This window comes from Diceros bicornis, chromosome 4 (genome assembly GCF_020826845.1).
Source record: "Diceros bicornis minor isolate mBicDic1 chromosome 4, mDicBic1.mat.cur, whole genome shotgun sequence".
NCBI classification, from domain to species: Eukaryota; Metazoa; Chordata; class Mammalia; order Perissodactyla; family Rhinocerotidae; genus Diceros; species Diceros bicornis.
The window spans coordinates 12,181,288-12,196,028 of record NC_080743.1 but is presented as its reverse complement, the minus strand read 5'-3'; the positions used below and the strand labels follow the sequence as shown (position 1 = coordinate 12,196,028).

Below are 14,741 nucleotides of genomic sequence, written 5' to 3'. Positions count from 1 at the left end.
AGTAAAAATAAAGAAGAAAAGATGGATTCAAAATGTACCTCTGAAGTAAAATAAGACTTTTTGATTGAATGGATATGGGGAAAGGGAGGCTGAGGGAGAAAAAGCATTCAAGTGTCAATCTAGATTTCTAACTTAGGTGACCAAATGGATGGTAATGCCATTAAATGACAGAATTAAAAAGGGATATGGAAGAGAAACTGACTGAGGAGGACAAAAAAGATACTAAGTTCAGTTCTAGATTCGTTGAGTTTTACATCCTCCTCAGATATCCCAGTAAAGAGATCCAGCACATCAGTCGGTGTGGTGTTTTGAAAACATTGCCCAAATTCTTTGACACTTCTCCGTGACTGAGGGTGAAAACCCTGCTGTAGTAAAGAGACTTGCAAATTTGTGCTAAAGTTGTAAAATATCGTTTAATATATTTGCATGCAACTATACATATTAGAATAATGGTTTTAAATTACTTTCATAATATTTTGATTAGTGATTTTCAAAACCTCCTTGATCTTGCTTCAGTCCCAAGGTTTTAAAATGAATGGTATTACTTAAGTCATAAATAAGAAATATAAATACAACAAAAAAACACATGCTGTTATATATTCCAGATTTGTCCAGTGGTGTTTGGCAAGGATATAAACCCTTCATTAGAGGGTTTACAGAAGATGCCCATCATCCTAATATGTCAATATGTTGTGTTTCTTACTGGACACTAAAGCGTGTTGTAAATTAGGAAAGACCATGAGATTTAGGAGTTATGTGGAGCTTGATTGAATCTCTGCTATGCACTTAGTAATAACAACAGACACCACTATTTTTATTGGGAATCTGTTATGTTCCAGACATTTACATCTTATCCCTAACCCTCAGCAGAATTCTGTAAAGTGGTTATTAATTTACTCATTTTAAATTTGAAGATTAAGGCTTAGAGAAGTTAAACAATTGTCCAAGGTCATTAAGTAATATGGATGGAATTTGGACTTGGATCCTCCGAGTCTCGAGTGAGGTGCTAAGAGCTTGAACTCTGCAATAAGACAGACCTCTGTTTCGTACCAGCTCTCCATTTGGGAGCTGTGTGGCTTGGGCAAGTGTGACTAAACAGCTCTAAGTCTCAAACTTTTTATCTGTAATAGAAAGTTAATACCAGTTTAAAGGGTTATTTTGATAATTAAATTATATATACATTTATATGCATACATAAAATGTGCTTAATGAATGTAAGTTCTCTTCTACCGTCCATTTTAATGTATGTGGCTTCTTACATAGTTACATTATCCCCCTGCAAGAATGAGAGTTCTTCTCATTCTAATGAAAGTTGGTATTATTTTATTTTTAAAAGAGAGAATAACTAAACGTATACACAAAATCCCATATAGATTTTGAAATACTATCCAAATCTTTTGTTTATTCCTTCCTCTACCCCACTTCTAATCCACTCTAGCATACTAAACTAGGTTCACTAAAGTAAGTTACTAAACTCCAAGTAGGTAAGAATTCAATACAGAAGAAGCTTGGGAATTTATAATCCATGATGAAGATTTACCAAAAAATGTAATGAATCCACCTCTTCTTTCCTTTTCCTCTTCCCCTACCCTTATCTCTTAGTTATTTTTTACTGGCTGAAAACTGTAGAAACTCACAACTGTAAGACTTCATTACTTTTAGGGAATAAACTATAGTATGTTTACTATAAATAATTCACACCATACTACACTTGTCAAAAGGAATGAACAAAGTATATATCATGGTACAGGAGCCTTGATTTTTATTGTTTTTGCTCACTTACTCACTAATTCTCCAACTGCTGCTCCCTGTCACTGTGAATTAGAGTGGTTCTGCTGTATACCAATATTGTATTCTGGGTAATTAGTTATTGGGATGGGAGCCTCTGTAAATTACTTTAACTGTTGTCAGTACTGAAGCAACTAAGAAGTTTTTAGTTCTGTTTCTAGTTTGGGTTGTTTTCTGACCCTAAACAGCCTGACATAAAGGAGTGCTTTTCTTTGTCAAAGGCAACCTTTTTAAATCTAACTGCCAGACACAGTATTGAGCTATGTGTTCAATTCTAATTGGCTGAGATCTTTTCAATTCGGTAGTTTCATCTTTAATGCAATGGATGTAAGATTATGTGTAAGTCTTTTCAATGGGTTTTCCATACTGGTGATTAGGGCAGAGGATTTGAACATAAGCAGGCTGCTGGCTGTTTCTTCTGGCCAATTTAAATTGATTCATACAAGTCCTTTGTATCCCAGGGAAAGGGCAGAACAAATCCAAGTAAGTGAGACAGCTATTGCTACTCTCAGATGGAAAAGTAGAAAAGAAGAGGTTGGGGGAGATTTGGGGATGGGAAACACTCTAAATATTGTAAAATTGGACATCTGAGCAGTCTAGCAGAGAAATATTGAAACTAAACCAGTAGGCGTCTGTGTATAATCAAGGTCAGCAGGAAAATTATTTCCAAGATTGATTCTGATATCTTTAGGTTAAAAGGGCTACGTAAATGGGAAGTATGCTTCATATCTGATCCCACAAGGATTCACAGTGAGCAAACTCTTTTCTGAAAGTATTCTAAAAGACAGTAGATAGCTCTTCCAAAACTACAAAGCACCCTTGGATGTGCCATATTGGAACAGCAGAGAGGGTCAGCTAAAAAATTTGTTTGGGTGAAAAATTTGTCTTAGAACCATTCAAACAGAGATGTGTGCTATTGAGAAAGACTCCCAGTTTTCTGTTAAGATGGTAGAACGGGATGAGCTATTCAAATTGGGTGTGTGCCAAAGCACTCCTTTTCAAATAGACAGACTCTGGTTACGAATCTCCCTCCTGGTTTATCTCTCCTGGAAGAGGATAGGATACAGGGTAAACCACGCTGGGGCCATTTCTACATCATCTCTATTCTACAAAGAAGGAACGCCAAGTGAAGTTTCAGTCCTTCCTCAGCTACATCTCCAAGTTGCTCAGGAAAATCCTTAGTATGCCACATCAATTAATTTGGTGACTCCTTCTCTGAGGGAGAAAGGAAAGCATTTCTTTATCCAGAGAAAACAGGGACAGTGCACTGTTGGCAATATTTTAACAAGGCCATTTCAATCCCCCTGAACACATGGAAACAATGCAAAATTTCTCTAGCACAGGAAAATAGCAACAATTTCATTTTGTTGGTTTGACTTGCTTTGCCCTAGAACATATGCAAAACATCCATCTGTCTCCTGAGTACTAACATTCAATTTGTTACAATTCTTAGTAATAATGAAATGCAACACTGATGCCTGGAACATTAGTCAAACAAATAAGAGTGACAAGTATGGCATATGTTGCAGAGACCAGTGAGTAAGTCCTCTAAGCTAAAGGATTTTTGTTGTTGTCATTTGCTAGGATATCTTAGGAGCTTACACAATGATTCATTGTTTTCTAAAGTGTGGAATTCCGTAAAAAACAAAAGTAAAACCAGTTTTCAACCATCACTCTCAATCAACTAAAAACAAACAAACCCAGCCCCTGTGAAGAACTAGCTGTAGCAGCTATTTCTGAGCTGTCTCTTCCAGAAGACTAATGCCTTGTAAACAGTCTTTCTCTGAAACTCAAATTTCTTGAGAGACACTGTCTGAGAATCACTTGAATAAATGCAACGTGTTGAGTAAAAGAACTTAGTGAAGCCTCCTGAGGCTTCAGAATATGTAAGATTTTCCAACCGATACTCACATATAAAACTATCTGGAATTTCTTTTATACAAAGTAGAAGGCTGTTATACCTAATAGAAATGCATCCAGCTATCAAAAGACATGTACGTAAATGTTCATAGTAAGAGTATTCTTAACAGTCCCCAATTAAAAATTATCCAAATGCCCATAAACAGTAGAATGAATAAATAAATTGTGATATAGTTACAAAACACTACACCATACAACAAGATTGAATGATGTACAGCTACCTGCAACAATATGGATGAATCTCACAAACTGTCGGTCAAAAGAAGCCAGACACTAGACATATATACATAACATTCCATTCATATACAAAAAGAGGCAAAGCTAATCTATGGCCCAAGAAGGCAGTGGTACGCTCTTTGGGGAGTGACCGGAAGGAAACGTAAGGGGAGCTTTTGGGTGCTGGTCATGTTCAGTTTCTTCATCTGGATGCTGAGTGAGTTCAGTTTGTGAAAATTCATTGAGTTATAATGTGCAAACATGGGTGTGTGTATGTGTATTTATACAATACTCAGAAAGTGAAAAAAAAAAAAAAAAAAAAGCAGGCCTTTCTCTAACTCATTCCTTACTATTCCATGTCTGTTCACTTGTCTCTATTAAAGTAACTCCTATATCATTTTTTCACTAGCAGTCTTCAGACCTATATGTTTTTCTTTCTCTTCATCTATGTGCTTACAATAGCTCCCCATTTCTATCCATCAAACTCCATCTCTCCTTTCATTAATGGACTTTCATGTCCTACTTCAGGCAGAAAACCTTTTAGATCAACTTGTAGCCCGAGAAACCTTCCAGTTTAGTAAGTGCTCTTTTTTAGTATGGTATTCTAAGATTCTAGCATTGAAAAAGATAAGAGAATTTCTTTACATATGTTAAACATCCCAACAAGACAATGCAGGCAACAAAGTCTGATATATTTTACAGTATTTAGTTGTAACTCATTTCAATGACAATGTATACTGTTCTATGTCACCTAGAAATTTAAACTCCTTAGGAGCTTATGTGTATATGTAGAGCCCGCTTAGAGGTAAATATACATCTTAAGAACGATGACAAAGATGCTATTTCACTTTCTGATTGTCTCTAGTTTCCTCTCCCTTAAAATTGAAGAATTCATTATAAATCATCCTTGTTTCTGAACCACTACTATTTCCACTGTTATCATCACTGAAATACCAATTACTAGGTACTTATTTTGTGCCAGCCACTGTTGTAAGCAATTTGCCCGTATTATCTCATTTAATCTTGACAATCTTGTGAAGTAGGAGTTGTTATTATTCTCCTTTTTCAGATGAAGAAACTGAAGTTCAGCAAGAATAAAGAATTTGCCCAAGATCAAAGAATATGGCTTGATTTAAACCCAGGTGTTCTTACATCAGAGCCCAAGTTTTCACCACTTTGAGCTCAAGTAATTTTATACTTAAGCACTAATCATTGGCTCCCTTACTTTTTCTAGTGTGGGCATATTGTCATTAGGTTTAGATCTGACAAATATTCCCTTTGTTTCTTTGTATTTATTTCATTTTAGAAAATTTGCATCCACATCAAAAGTCTCCTGTATAAGAGATAAAGTCCAGCTCTATGTCGACTCCAAAAAAGTAGCTATCATTACCTATCACAATTTTGTTTCTCTAGTACCTAGGAATGTGATAGCTCATTCTCTTTTCAAAGTGCCAATACCAAGAATGCCTTCAGCTCATCTACAGCCCAGGAGTTGCCTTCCCTAGTGATGGTCTATTGGACTCTTTGATCCAAGTCCCCAAAGACTCAAATGCAATCTACAGAGAAAAAAGGAGTGTACAAGTCATGCAAACAAAAGAATTATTGATGCATTGACATAATCTATGTACACAGTTCAATGTGTCACTACAGAGATGCAATGATGAAAAATATACCTTTTTCATAAGCCCACATCAAACATGTCTGCTCATCTTTTTCACCACTAGACCTGCTGGGATCACAAGCTACCAGATTCATATCAGCTCCATTATCCAGTAAGAACTGAACCAGGCGAATGTGACCATGATAGCAAGCAGAGTGCAATCCTGTAACAGAATAGAATAAAAGTGCAAAAGGAGAAAAGAGGAAAACTGAACACTGATCTTCAAAAGACAGTCATAACCATATAACAGCAATGTGGCCAGAAATATAATGCAAGGATTGATTTCTTTGATAAAGATTGAGCAAGCAACACATACTTTAAGCAAAAGAAGTATCCTATTCTAGTCGATCTTCTATATAGACTGCCTTTTTGCTTAGCACAATTTCTAGTCTTTCTACATCCACTGTAATTACCAAGAACAAATGTTAACATCTTTGTACAAATCAAAGAACAAAGATCTCAAACAAGTACTTTTCTTGAGTAGCAAACCAAGGGCAAGGTGGTGTAGTTGGTCTGTGCCTGGTACAGGCCATAATGGATGCATCGACTGTAGATAATATACCACAATAATGAAAATGACCAAAAGTCAGTCTGCTTCTTATTATCACTGTGCACCATCAATTATAAATGATGTCACTGATAAAATATCTCTCCTCATTGCGGTTGACCACTCCCACTGCTCCCTTCCCTCTTGAGCACAGCACTGTTCTTGAGCATTGATGTACATCAGAAATTGGTGATGTTCTTACCACAGTCTTACCTGTGTGCCCGTCCCTTCCTTGGTGGTTGATGCTTACGACATTCTGATCAAGAAGAAATTTAACCAGGTCAATGCTCTTGCCATAGGTACAAGCACTGCAAAATCCAACATAAGGAAAACAGAAGGCCCCTGTTATGGGCTGAATTGTGTGGCCCCCAAATTAATACATTTAAGCTCTAACTCCCATAACTGTAAAATGTGACTGTATTTAAAGAGGTACCATTTAAAGAGGCAATTAAGTTAAAATGGAATCAATAGTGTGGGCCCTAACCCAATATGACTGGTGTCCTTATAAGAAAGAAAGATTAGTACACGGATGACACAGACAGAGGGACAACCATCTAAAGACACAAGCAGAAGGTGGCCATCTGCAAGCCATAGAGAGAGGCTTCAGAAGAAATGAAACTTACTAACACCTTGATCTTGGATTTCCAGCCTCCACAACTGTGAGAAAATAAATTTCTCCTGAGCCACCAAGTCTGTGATATTTTGTTATGGCAGCCCTAGAAAACTAATACAGCCCTGATTCATTCAGGCTATTCTAGTTGCTGATGTGTATATAACAGATCCAAAGAGACAGAGAAGGGAGAAGGAGGGAAGAGAGAAGAGAAGGAAGTGATAAAAAACAAGCACATAGAGGGGCCGGCCCAGTGGTGTAGTGGTTAAATTTGCGCACTCTGCTTTGGCGGCCCAGGGTTTGCAGGTTCCGATCCTGGGCACGAACCTACGCACTGCTTATCAAGCCATGCTGTGGCAGGCATCCCACATATAAAGTAGAGGAAGATGGGCATGGATATTAGCCCAGGGCCAGCCTTCCTCAGCAAAAGGAGGAGGATTGGCAACAGATGTTAGCTCAAGGCTAATCTTCCTCAAAAAAAAAAAAAAAAAAAACCAAGCACACAGAGCAATAAAATCCTGAAGATTCTCAAATCTGGGCCTTCAAGAAAGGAGTTGTATAAAATTTCTAATATTTTCTTATTAAATATTTCCTATTATATTAATTCTTTTCATAAAAGGAGGGAAAATATTGCAAGAGTTCCATGCATTTTTAACCACAACACCTAAGCATTCGGCAGGACAATCAAATGGGGGAACCCAGGAGGGTCCTGAGAGATTCAGATGATAAGCTGGACTTGTGATTGGCATCTGAAGTGGGGGGTAGTCCTGTGGGATTGGCCCCTTAACCTGTGAGATCTGACAGTAACTCCAGGTAGATAGTGTCAGAATTGAATTGAACTGAACAGTAGGACATCCACTTGGTGTCTGCAGAGAATTGGAGAATTGCTCTGTGTGGGACAAACTCACACACAGCTGGTGTCATGTATTCTGGAAGTGAAGTGTTGAGTGTAGTGGGAGAGTAAAGAAAAGTGTTTTTTCCTTCCAGACTTTGTTTTAGAAGAGGTAGTTCACTGGGTCTTACTATTTCATCCTGGGATGGCTTTGCCCAAATCCTTTTTATTTAATGAAATATAATTATTCTCTTTAAAGAAATACCATTATTCATCAAGCTGAACTGTTGCTTCCTCTATGAAGTCTTCTCATGAGCCAAAGGCTGAGTTCATTGCTATCTCCTCTGCTTCTCTGTCAATTCAGTCTTAGAACACTTATCACATTGTGTTATGGTAATGGAGAGACCTCTATTTACCTTACAATAGAATTCCTTTAAGGAGGGAAGGGATCATGTCATGTTAATGTTGCTACCAATACAAGGCAGGTCCTTAATAAATCTTTTTTTGAATAATTGAGTAAATAAAAAGCCACCATCTAAGTTCAATAGATTATATCAACATTAATTATTTGCACTATAAATAGGATCCATAACACTACACTTTTAACGTTCCACTATCTAAGTTGCCTCATTGTTCCTTTTCAAAGCAACTATACCGGAAATGATGAGTTCTGAATATACACATATTTGTGTATACATATTTGTGTATATGTGTGAATATATATGTGTGTGTATATATATATATATATATGAAAACAACAGACATGTATTGAGTGCTTACTATGTGCAAAGCACTGTAATTTGTACATAGAAAAATTCATAATCAAATGGAATTCCTCATGTAAAAGAAAAGCTTATTTTATACGTATGTGCTTAAAATGAATAGAATAAAAATATTAATGTGTTATTCCTAGTAGCCACAGGTTTGCACAAAATTAAACAACTGGATACATACTTTTAACTTACTTCACTAATCTTGTCATATAGATAATCTTCTGGAGGTGACAATCACCCTCTGATTTTAGTTGGTTCCAATTTGTATGCACAGAGTGGCAAAATGTTTTGAAAACTAGCCTGAGATGTGAGCCTTAACAAGTGTGACCTAATGGGGAAAGAGGACACCAGTAACCCGCACATATCGGTTCTGCCCATTGCCCCCTTGAGGGACAAATTCCACAGATCCATTTTGACTGAAGGCATGCTCTGAAGACTTACAGAGTGTGTAGAAAACAGACAAAATATTTTGGTACTAGAGTATGAAGATATATAAAAAGCACAGTATTTAGAATTAGTCAGGCATTTAATACGTGCTTTTCTAGGCATAAGAATCTTTGGCAAGTTACTTAGCTTCCTTGAGCCTCAATTTTCTCATCTGCAGAAGAGGGACAATAAATCCAACTTAATAAAATGGCCATGAGGATTAAATGAGATAATGAATGCAAATCATCCAGCATATAATCAATGCTCCATAACTGGAAATTTTCTTCACCTCCCTTTTGGCTGACCTCTTTGGTTGATAAGAAAAATCTGGAAATCCAAGTGAAATTTGACAGGTTGATGCCTGATGCAGAAGCACAAGCTTAGTTTTAGTTCAGTATGAAAAAAAGAGTCTCTTCATTTCTATTATTCAACAGTGCAATACAGATACTACGTAAATAACATATTAGTCTCAAATACATTTTTTAGAGGTTACAAACTAGCCAAGAAATCTGTAATGTGTAGCTACATGATCTTATAGTCAAGGTTTACTAAATTCAAATTACTATGTTATTTTTATAGCAAAATAGTAACTCATTGTTAAAAATGAGGGTTTTAAATTTTATAAAATATCTGCCTTTCTTTTGGACATTTTAGAGAGTTATGGTTCTGAGTTTTTAGCAACCCCTTCCCTCCCTCCTTCCTTCCTTTCCTCCCTCTCTCTCTCTCTCCTTCTCTCTCTCTTTCTTTCTTATTTGTTGTAACTTTTGCAAACCCAGTGGCTCCTTCAGTGTGCTTTTCTAGAGCACTCTGTGAAGGGCTCTCACAGATTCCTAGCAAGGAGCTAATGCCTTCTTAGGTATCTCGGTAGCCACCCTGACTAAGCTCTTACAGGCTGACAGATGGATGCCCTAGATAGGTAGATACATTTGCACATAAGGTTTAAGTGGTAAGAAAAAAAGTGTCACATTTAATGCTGATGAATTCTGGTAATGAGATTCTTGTGGGAGGAGGATTATGGGCACTACCCCTCTTGGCAGCTTTCTGCAGAGTGAAGTGGAAGAGAAGCAATATGCTTACAGATGTTGATAGGCCTGTTGCCTTGGCAACATCAGTCCCTGTCTTTGTGGTTGCTGCCTGGAATGCAGCATCTGGCTCCGGCCCCATCTGTTGTACTGACTGCAGCATCTGCCTCTACCTTTTCTTCTGTACGTCTAGCTTGGGCTCCTTGTCCTCTGCCCACCCTCTGCTCTTGCTCTCTGATCGCAACATCTGCCGCTATTCGTTCTTTATGTACACAACTCCAGGTGCTGCAGGGTGTCAGCTAAGTTTAGTGGCTATTGCACTTCAATATTCTTTTACCTGTGAAAAGCTGTTTCACTGAAGATGTTTTCCTTGGTCAGACTCTCTATTCCTGATATTTGGATGATTTCTTTGGCAACTTCAAATTTGCCATTGTAACATGCCCTAGAGTTAAAGAAAATATTTTGATAACAGCAAGAAGGTACACACGGTATACCCGGAGGACCTATAGATCTATACATAATACTCACAGGTGCAAAGGGGTGTCTCCATAGATATTAACAACATGTGGCTGAGCTTCCAGATTGCTCTGGAGCAGGTACTTCACTATATCGTGGTGTCCAAAGCGAGAACAGAAATGGAGTGGGACGTGGTCTTCATTGTCCTGAGCATTCACTGTCATCAACAAGAAAGAAAAAGGATGTTATCTGGAATCCTCTGTTTCTCAGCCTTCTCATGTGTGGTGTCAGAGACTTTTCTAAGTGCCTGAGAGACTCTTGGAAATTGCCAATTAATGATAATAATAAAGGAAATTAAGTGCAACCAATTAAAAAAGTTATAATTCTATTCTATTGCCTATTACCACATTAAACAGGCTTTCTTCTAGCTCCCATAAATTCTATGGAATGCATCTAATCAAATCTACCTTGCACAATAAAATAGTTCAGGAAACTAGTAAGCATCCAAAAGGTACTCATGGCCTCATTTCCACAAGAATCTCCTTTCAAATTGATTTTTTTTTTTCCTTTGGAAGATATTAAAAATTACAGATCCTGGCCAGAGCACCACTCCCAGAGATTTTGGTTCAATAGGTTAGGGTGGGGCCCAGCACTCTGTACACTTACAACACTAATTAGGAGGTTCCGATGTTCCCTTAACTGAGAATTTTCATACTACAGTATACAAGGTGTGGAATAATGAAAAGACAATGAGCTCTAGAGTGGGGCAGGGCTCATTAACTGTATTTCCTTAGACAGTTATTTCACATTCAATTGTTCACTCAGTAGTGGGCATTTGTTCTTCTCTTAGGCCTGCTCAGCCTCATAACCTCCTCTGACATTTGGGGAATTCCCTGTGCTGAAAGTACTGACTGGAGGCCAAGACTATGTTCTATCACAGAAGCTGAAAATGTGCTTTCCAAGCCTCCTTTGCAGCTAGTGCACAGGATTCATGGAGGGTGACCGTATGTCTCAGTTTAGGCTTGTCATCCTGGCATAATTTTTAATAGTGATCCTTTCACTCTCAACAGCGCCCCGGTTTGGACATTATCTATGGGCTCCTCCAATCAACACATTATATCTGACATCAGAGCTGAAGACACTAAAAAGCAGAGCCTCCTCTATCTTGGCGATGTAGCAGATGGTGGAGGAGCCCCATCTAATTTCCAGTGGTATTGATTCCAGCCACAGGCTCAGTGCTCTGCATCTTTGGTGCCAGAAGCACAAGTGTTGGTGTGTGTGCCTAGAAGGGGTGGTAGTGTGTCTTCAAAGGACTAGGTTGGGGCGTGATTTTGGACATTGTTCCTCACTGTGAGAATTCCAAACTTGGCTTTCCCCTCTGTCCTGGAGAAGATTCTATGTGCTAATTGATATCCTTCAATATATTCCTTTTATGCTTGAATTGGCGAGAGTTAGTTTCCAATGCTCGCCAAAAAGAATACCTGACTGATGTATACTCATTCCTCAACAAGTATTCAATGGTCACTATGCACCAGGCACTGTGCTATGTGTTGGAGATATTGATTTCTTATCAGTAACCATGGATATAATAACACTATTGTTCCAGGGATGCTGAAAGGATTAAAGGAGAGCATGATGGGAAAGCATCTAGCACGATGTCTGTCACATATTAGACACTTAATAAGAATGTCTACTCTCCCTTTTTACGAATTTTCCTCCTAGAAATTTGCTAAGTGCTAAGACCAATAAGATTTAAAAGCATTCAAATAACTAACAATCTAGTTGACTTGTCAATAATTATAGGCCTGAAGTAGTAATAACTGAACACTAAGCTGCTAAATTCTGGATCTGCTTTAGCACAAGTTTAAAACTGAACCAACTGCTCTATACCCATTTGTTTTGTTATTTGATTACTTGGTCCATCTGTACAGAATGCTTTATTCAAAACAGAAAATAATAGCCCTTAACAAATCCCATTCCTTCTCATTCTTACATACATCTATGATAAAAATTATCCATAGAACCAAAAGAATTGAAGGAAAGAAGATTAAAAAAAAATGATGAAGGGTAGGAAGAGAATGCATGGGAAGATAATAGTTAATTTAAAAAATGTGCAAGTAGTTTATTACCACTGTTGTTATAATCATCATTTAACATTTAATAAACATTGATTTAGGCCTTGTAGCTGCTATATTTATAGACCATGATTCTCATTTTATTGTTCTGCAAGATCTTAAGCCAAAGGGAAATCTTTAACAAAGTCACTGCACTCCTCCTCCCGAGGCTGTTATTGAAAAATACGTCTTTGAATCTTTTCTATTAATGAGTGGCTCAGAAGGACACCTTTCCTTCAGAATAATGTTCCTGGTTGTTTTGATTATCTTCCTTTCATGATACTTTTCCTTTGTTCACATTCTGTTGGAAGCCAGGGAGAGTCAATACCATGAGTCGATGCTTGAGAACAGTAGGAGGTCCAGGGCTTCTGGAGGTCACATCAGAGTTCTTGAGGTTCAGAAGGGACATTGTAAGGCAGAATGCAGCACAATCTTCCATTAATTCATAATTTGCCTTTGGCCATCCCTGGCCCCATCCAACATTATTCTTCTCTAGTTGAATCAATAAACTTCAAAGTAGATTATCTATTTGGTGAATTACCTGCAGTGGCCTAGACATTCTTCCCATCAAAGAAGATAGAAATACCAACAGAAGGGACAAGCCAGGAGAAATCTGGATCAGAGGCAGAGTTTATACATATATATCTGTACTTCTGCTTCAGTCATTGTGACCTGCTTAGTTTTGTCTTGGACCAGTTTACAAAAACAAAAAAAAAATATGTATATTATTACATCTTATCTGAGGAAAATTGAATGTATGAACAATATTCTATTTGCTCTAACTTAACATCTTATTGAGAGACTTAAATAAAGGAGAATTTCAAGCAAAGGAACACATGTAAATCATTATTAGGAGAATATTTAGTACCTAGTCCTCTACTTTGAAGAGAGCATGTGTTCAGTAATGTCTTGTGAAAGAATGATTGGATGAATGGGTGGGTGGATGGATGCTACTTCTTGCTTATTTCTGCTTATTGATCTTAAAGATAAATTAAAAATTTCTGTATTAACCCAGTAACATCAGTGCATCCCATTAGCTCTGTAAAACAACTCCCAAGTGTGTCTTAAATAAATTTTCAATAACAAATCCAACAAATTCAATAACAAATTTTCAATAACAAATTCAATAATAGCTCCAACAAGGTATATATTTAAAAATAAAATACTTCCTCTTACTAACCATGTCCTAGAAATATTTGTGACTTTCTATCATATCCAGTTCCATGTTAAAAGAACTATAGCATTTAACATTCAAATGATAAAAAATTAATAAGTTCTGAATTTTAAATTTTCCATTGTTAACTTTATTAAAATGATAAATTGTAAGGACTGTATCACCATTGTATTCTTATGGAGTCCAGCAATATTTTGACCTTTCCAATCTCATTCAATAAGAATTACATTTCTCCTTTTTCATTGCCCTGAGAGGTACAGGGAAGAAGACCAGAGACTTAAAACATACATGACTGAATAGGTCAGCCTCTCAAACATGCTGAACTGAAGAGATTGCTTTCAGAATTACATTTTGGCTAATTTTGTAACCTGAATTTATTTTCATTTGTGACATTCTGTTATCATGGAAACATACTGTAAATACCAGATTTCAAATGGTGTTCCTTTTGGGGTCATTCATTTACTCTTCTTCGAATGTCCATTCACCACAGGCAAGGTCCAGATCTAAGATAAATCATCTGGAGGCTTAGCTACATTTTGGAACAAGTGAACTAGCTGGTAATAAATCCTGTGCAGTGACCATCAGCACAATAGATCTTCTGGTTTATTCTTTGCAATTGGTTGAAGTGCAAAAGGGACTTAAATATCAATTGTGCATTAGAAGGAAATAAAAATACTTAAAAATTTGAGTCACGCTGTCTCTTGATTTTTTAAATGATTGAGGAGGAAGCACGTAGTGCTCGTGTGAGTCAGAAAGAAAATTTTAAAAATTATATCATATGATGCTGGTATGTAGGGGAATACGGGCGCAGTACACATTTCAATGTCTTTTGTTGAAGAGTCCTTTGATCCTGGAGGCATGCTGATCATAAATGACACTCATTTTGACACCACCGAGCTTTGGAGTTGCACAGAGGAATAAAAAGCTAAGGTTGGCATCAGTAATAAAAGTAAAAAAATGAGCGGTTCCTGAACCCTTGGAAGAGTGAAGCAGTTTCAAAAACACAATTATGTGTTCAGTAGTTCACACAGGTGTACCTCTGCCTATTCTAAACCAACAGAATCAAAGAGACTGCTTAAACAAGGTCCAAAGAACAGTGTTCCTTGCCTCTTGACAGCACAGGTTGCTTATGATAATGCTACAGAGAAGATACCTGAGTTATTGCACTGGTTCACAGAAAATGACACACACTATGTTTCTCAA

The 14,741-nt window shown here is 37.2% G+C and overlaps 1 protein-coding gene across 1 annotated transcript in view; it reads right to left on the bottom strand.

The window, feature by feature from the left end:
* TNNI3K (TNNI3 interacting kinase) overlaps positions 1-14,741 on the bottom strand; it is a 270,883-nt gene that overhangs the window by 171,673 nt on the left and 84,469 nt on the right. Inside the window, exons 8-11 of the mRNA XM_058538296.1 lie at positions 10,323-10,467; positions 10,132-10,236; positions 6,345-6,439; positions 5,598-5,747 (exon numbers count right to left, since the gene is read on the bottom strand). Coding sequence (XP_058394279.1) covers positions 5,598-5,747; positions 6,345-6,439; positions 10,132-10,236; positions 10,323-10,467 — 495 coding nt within the window. The remainder of the gene's footprint in view (positions 1-5,597; positions 5,748-6,344; positions 6,440-10,131; positions 10,237-10,322; positions 10,468-14,741) is intronic.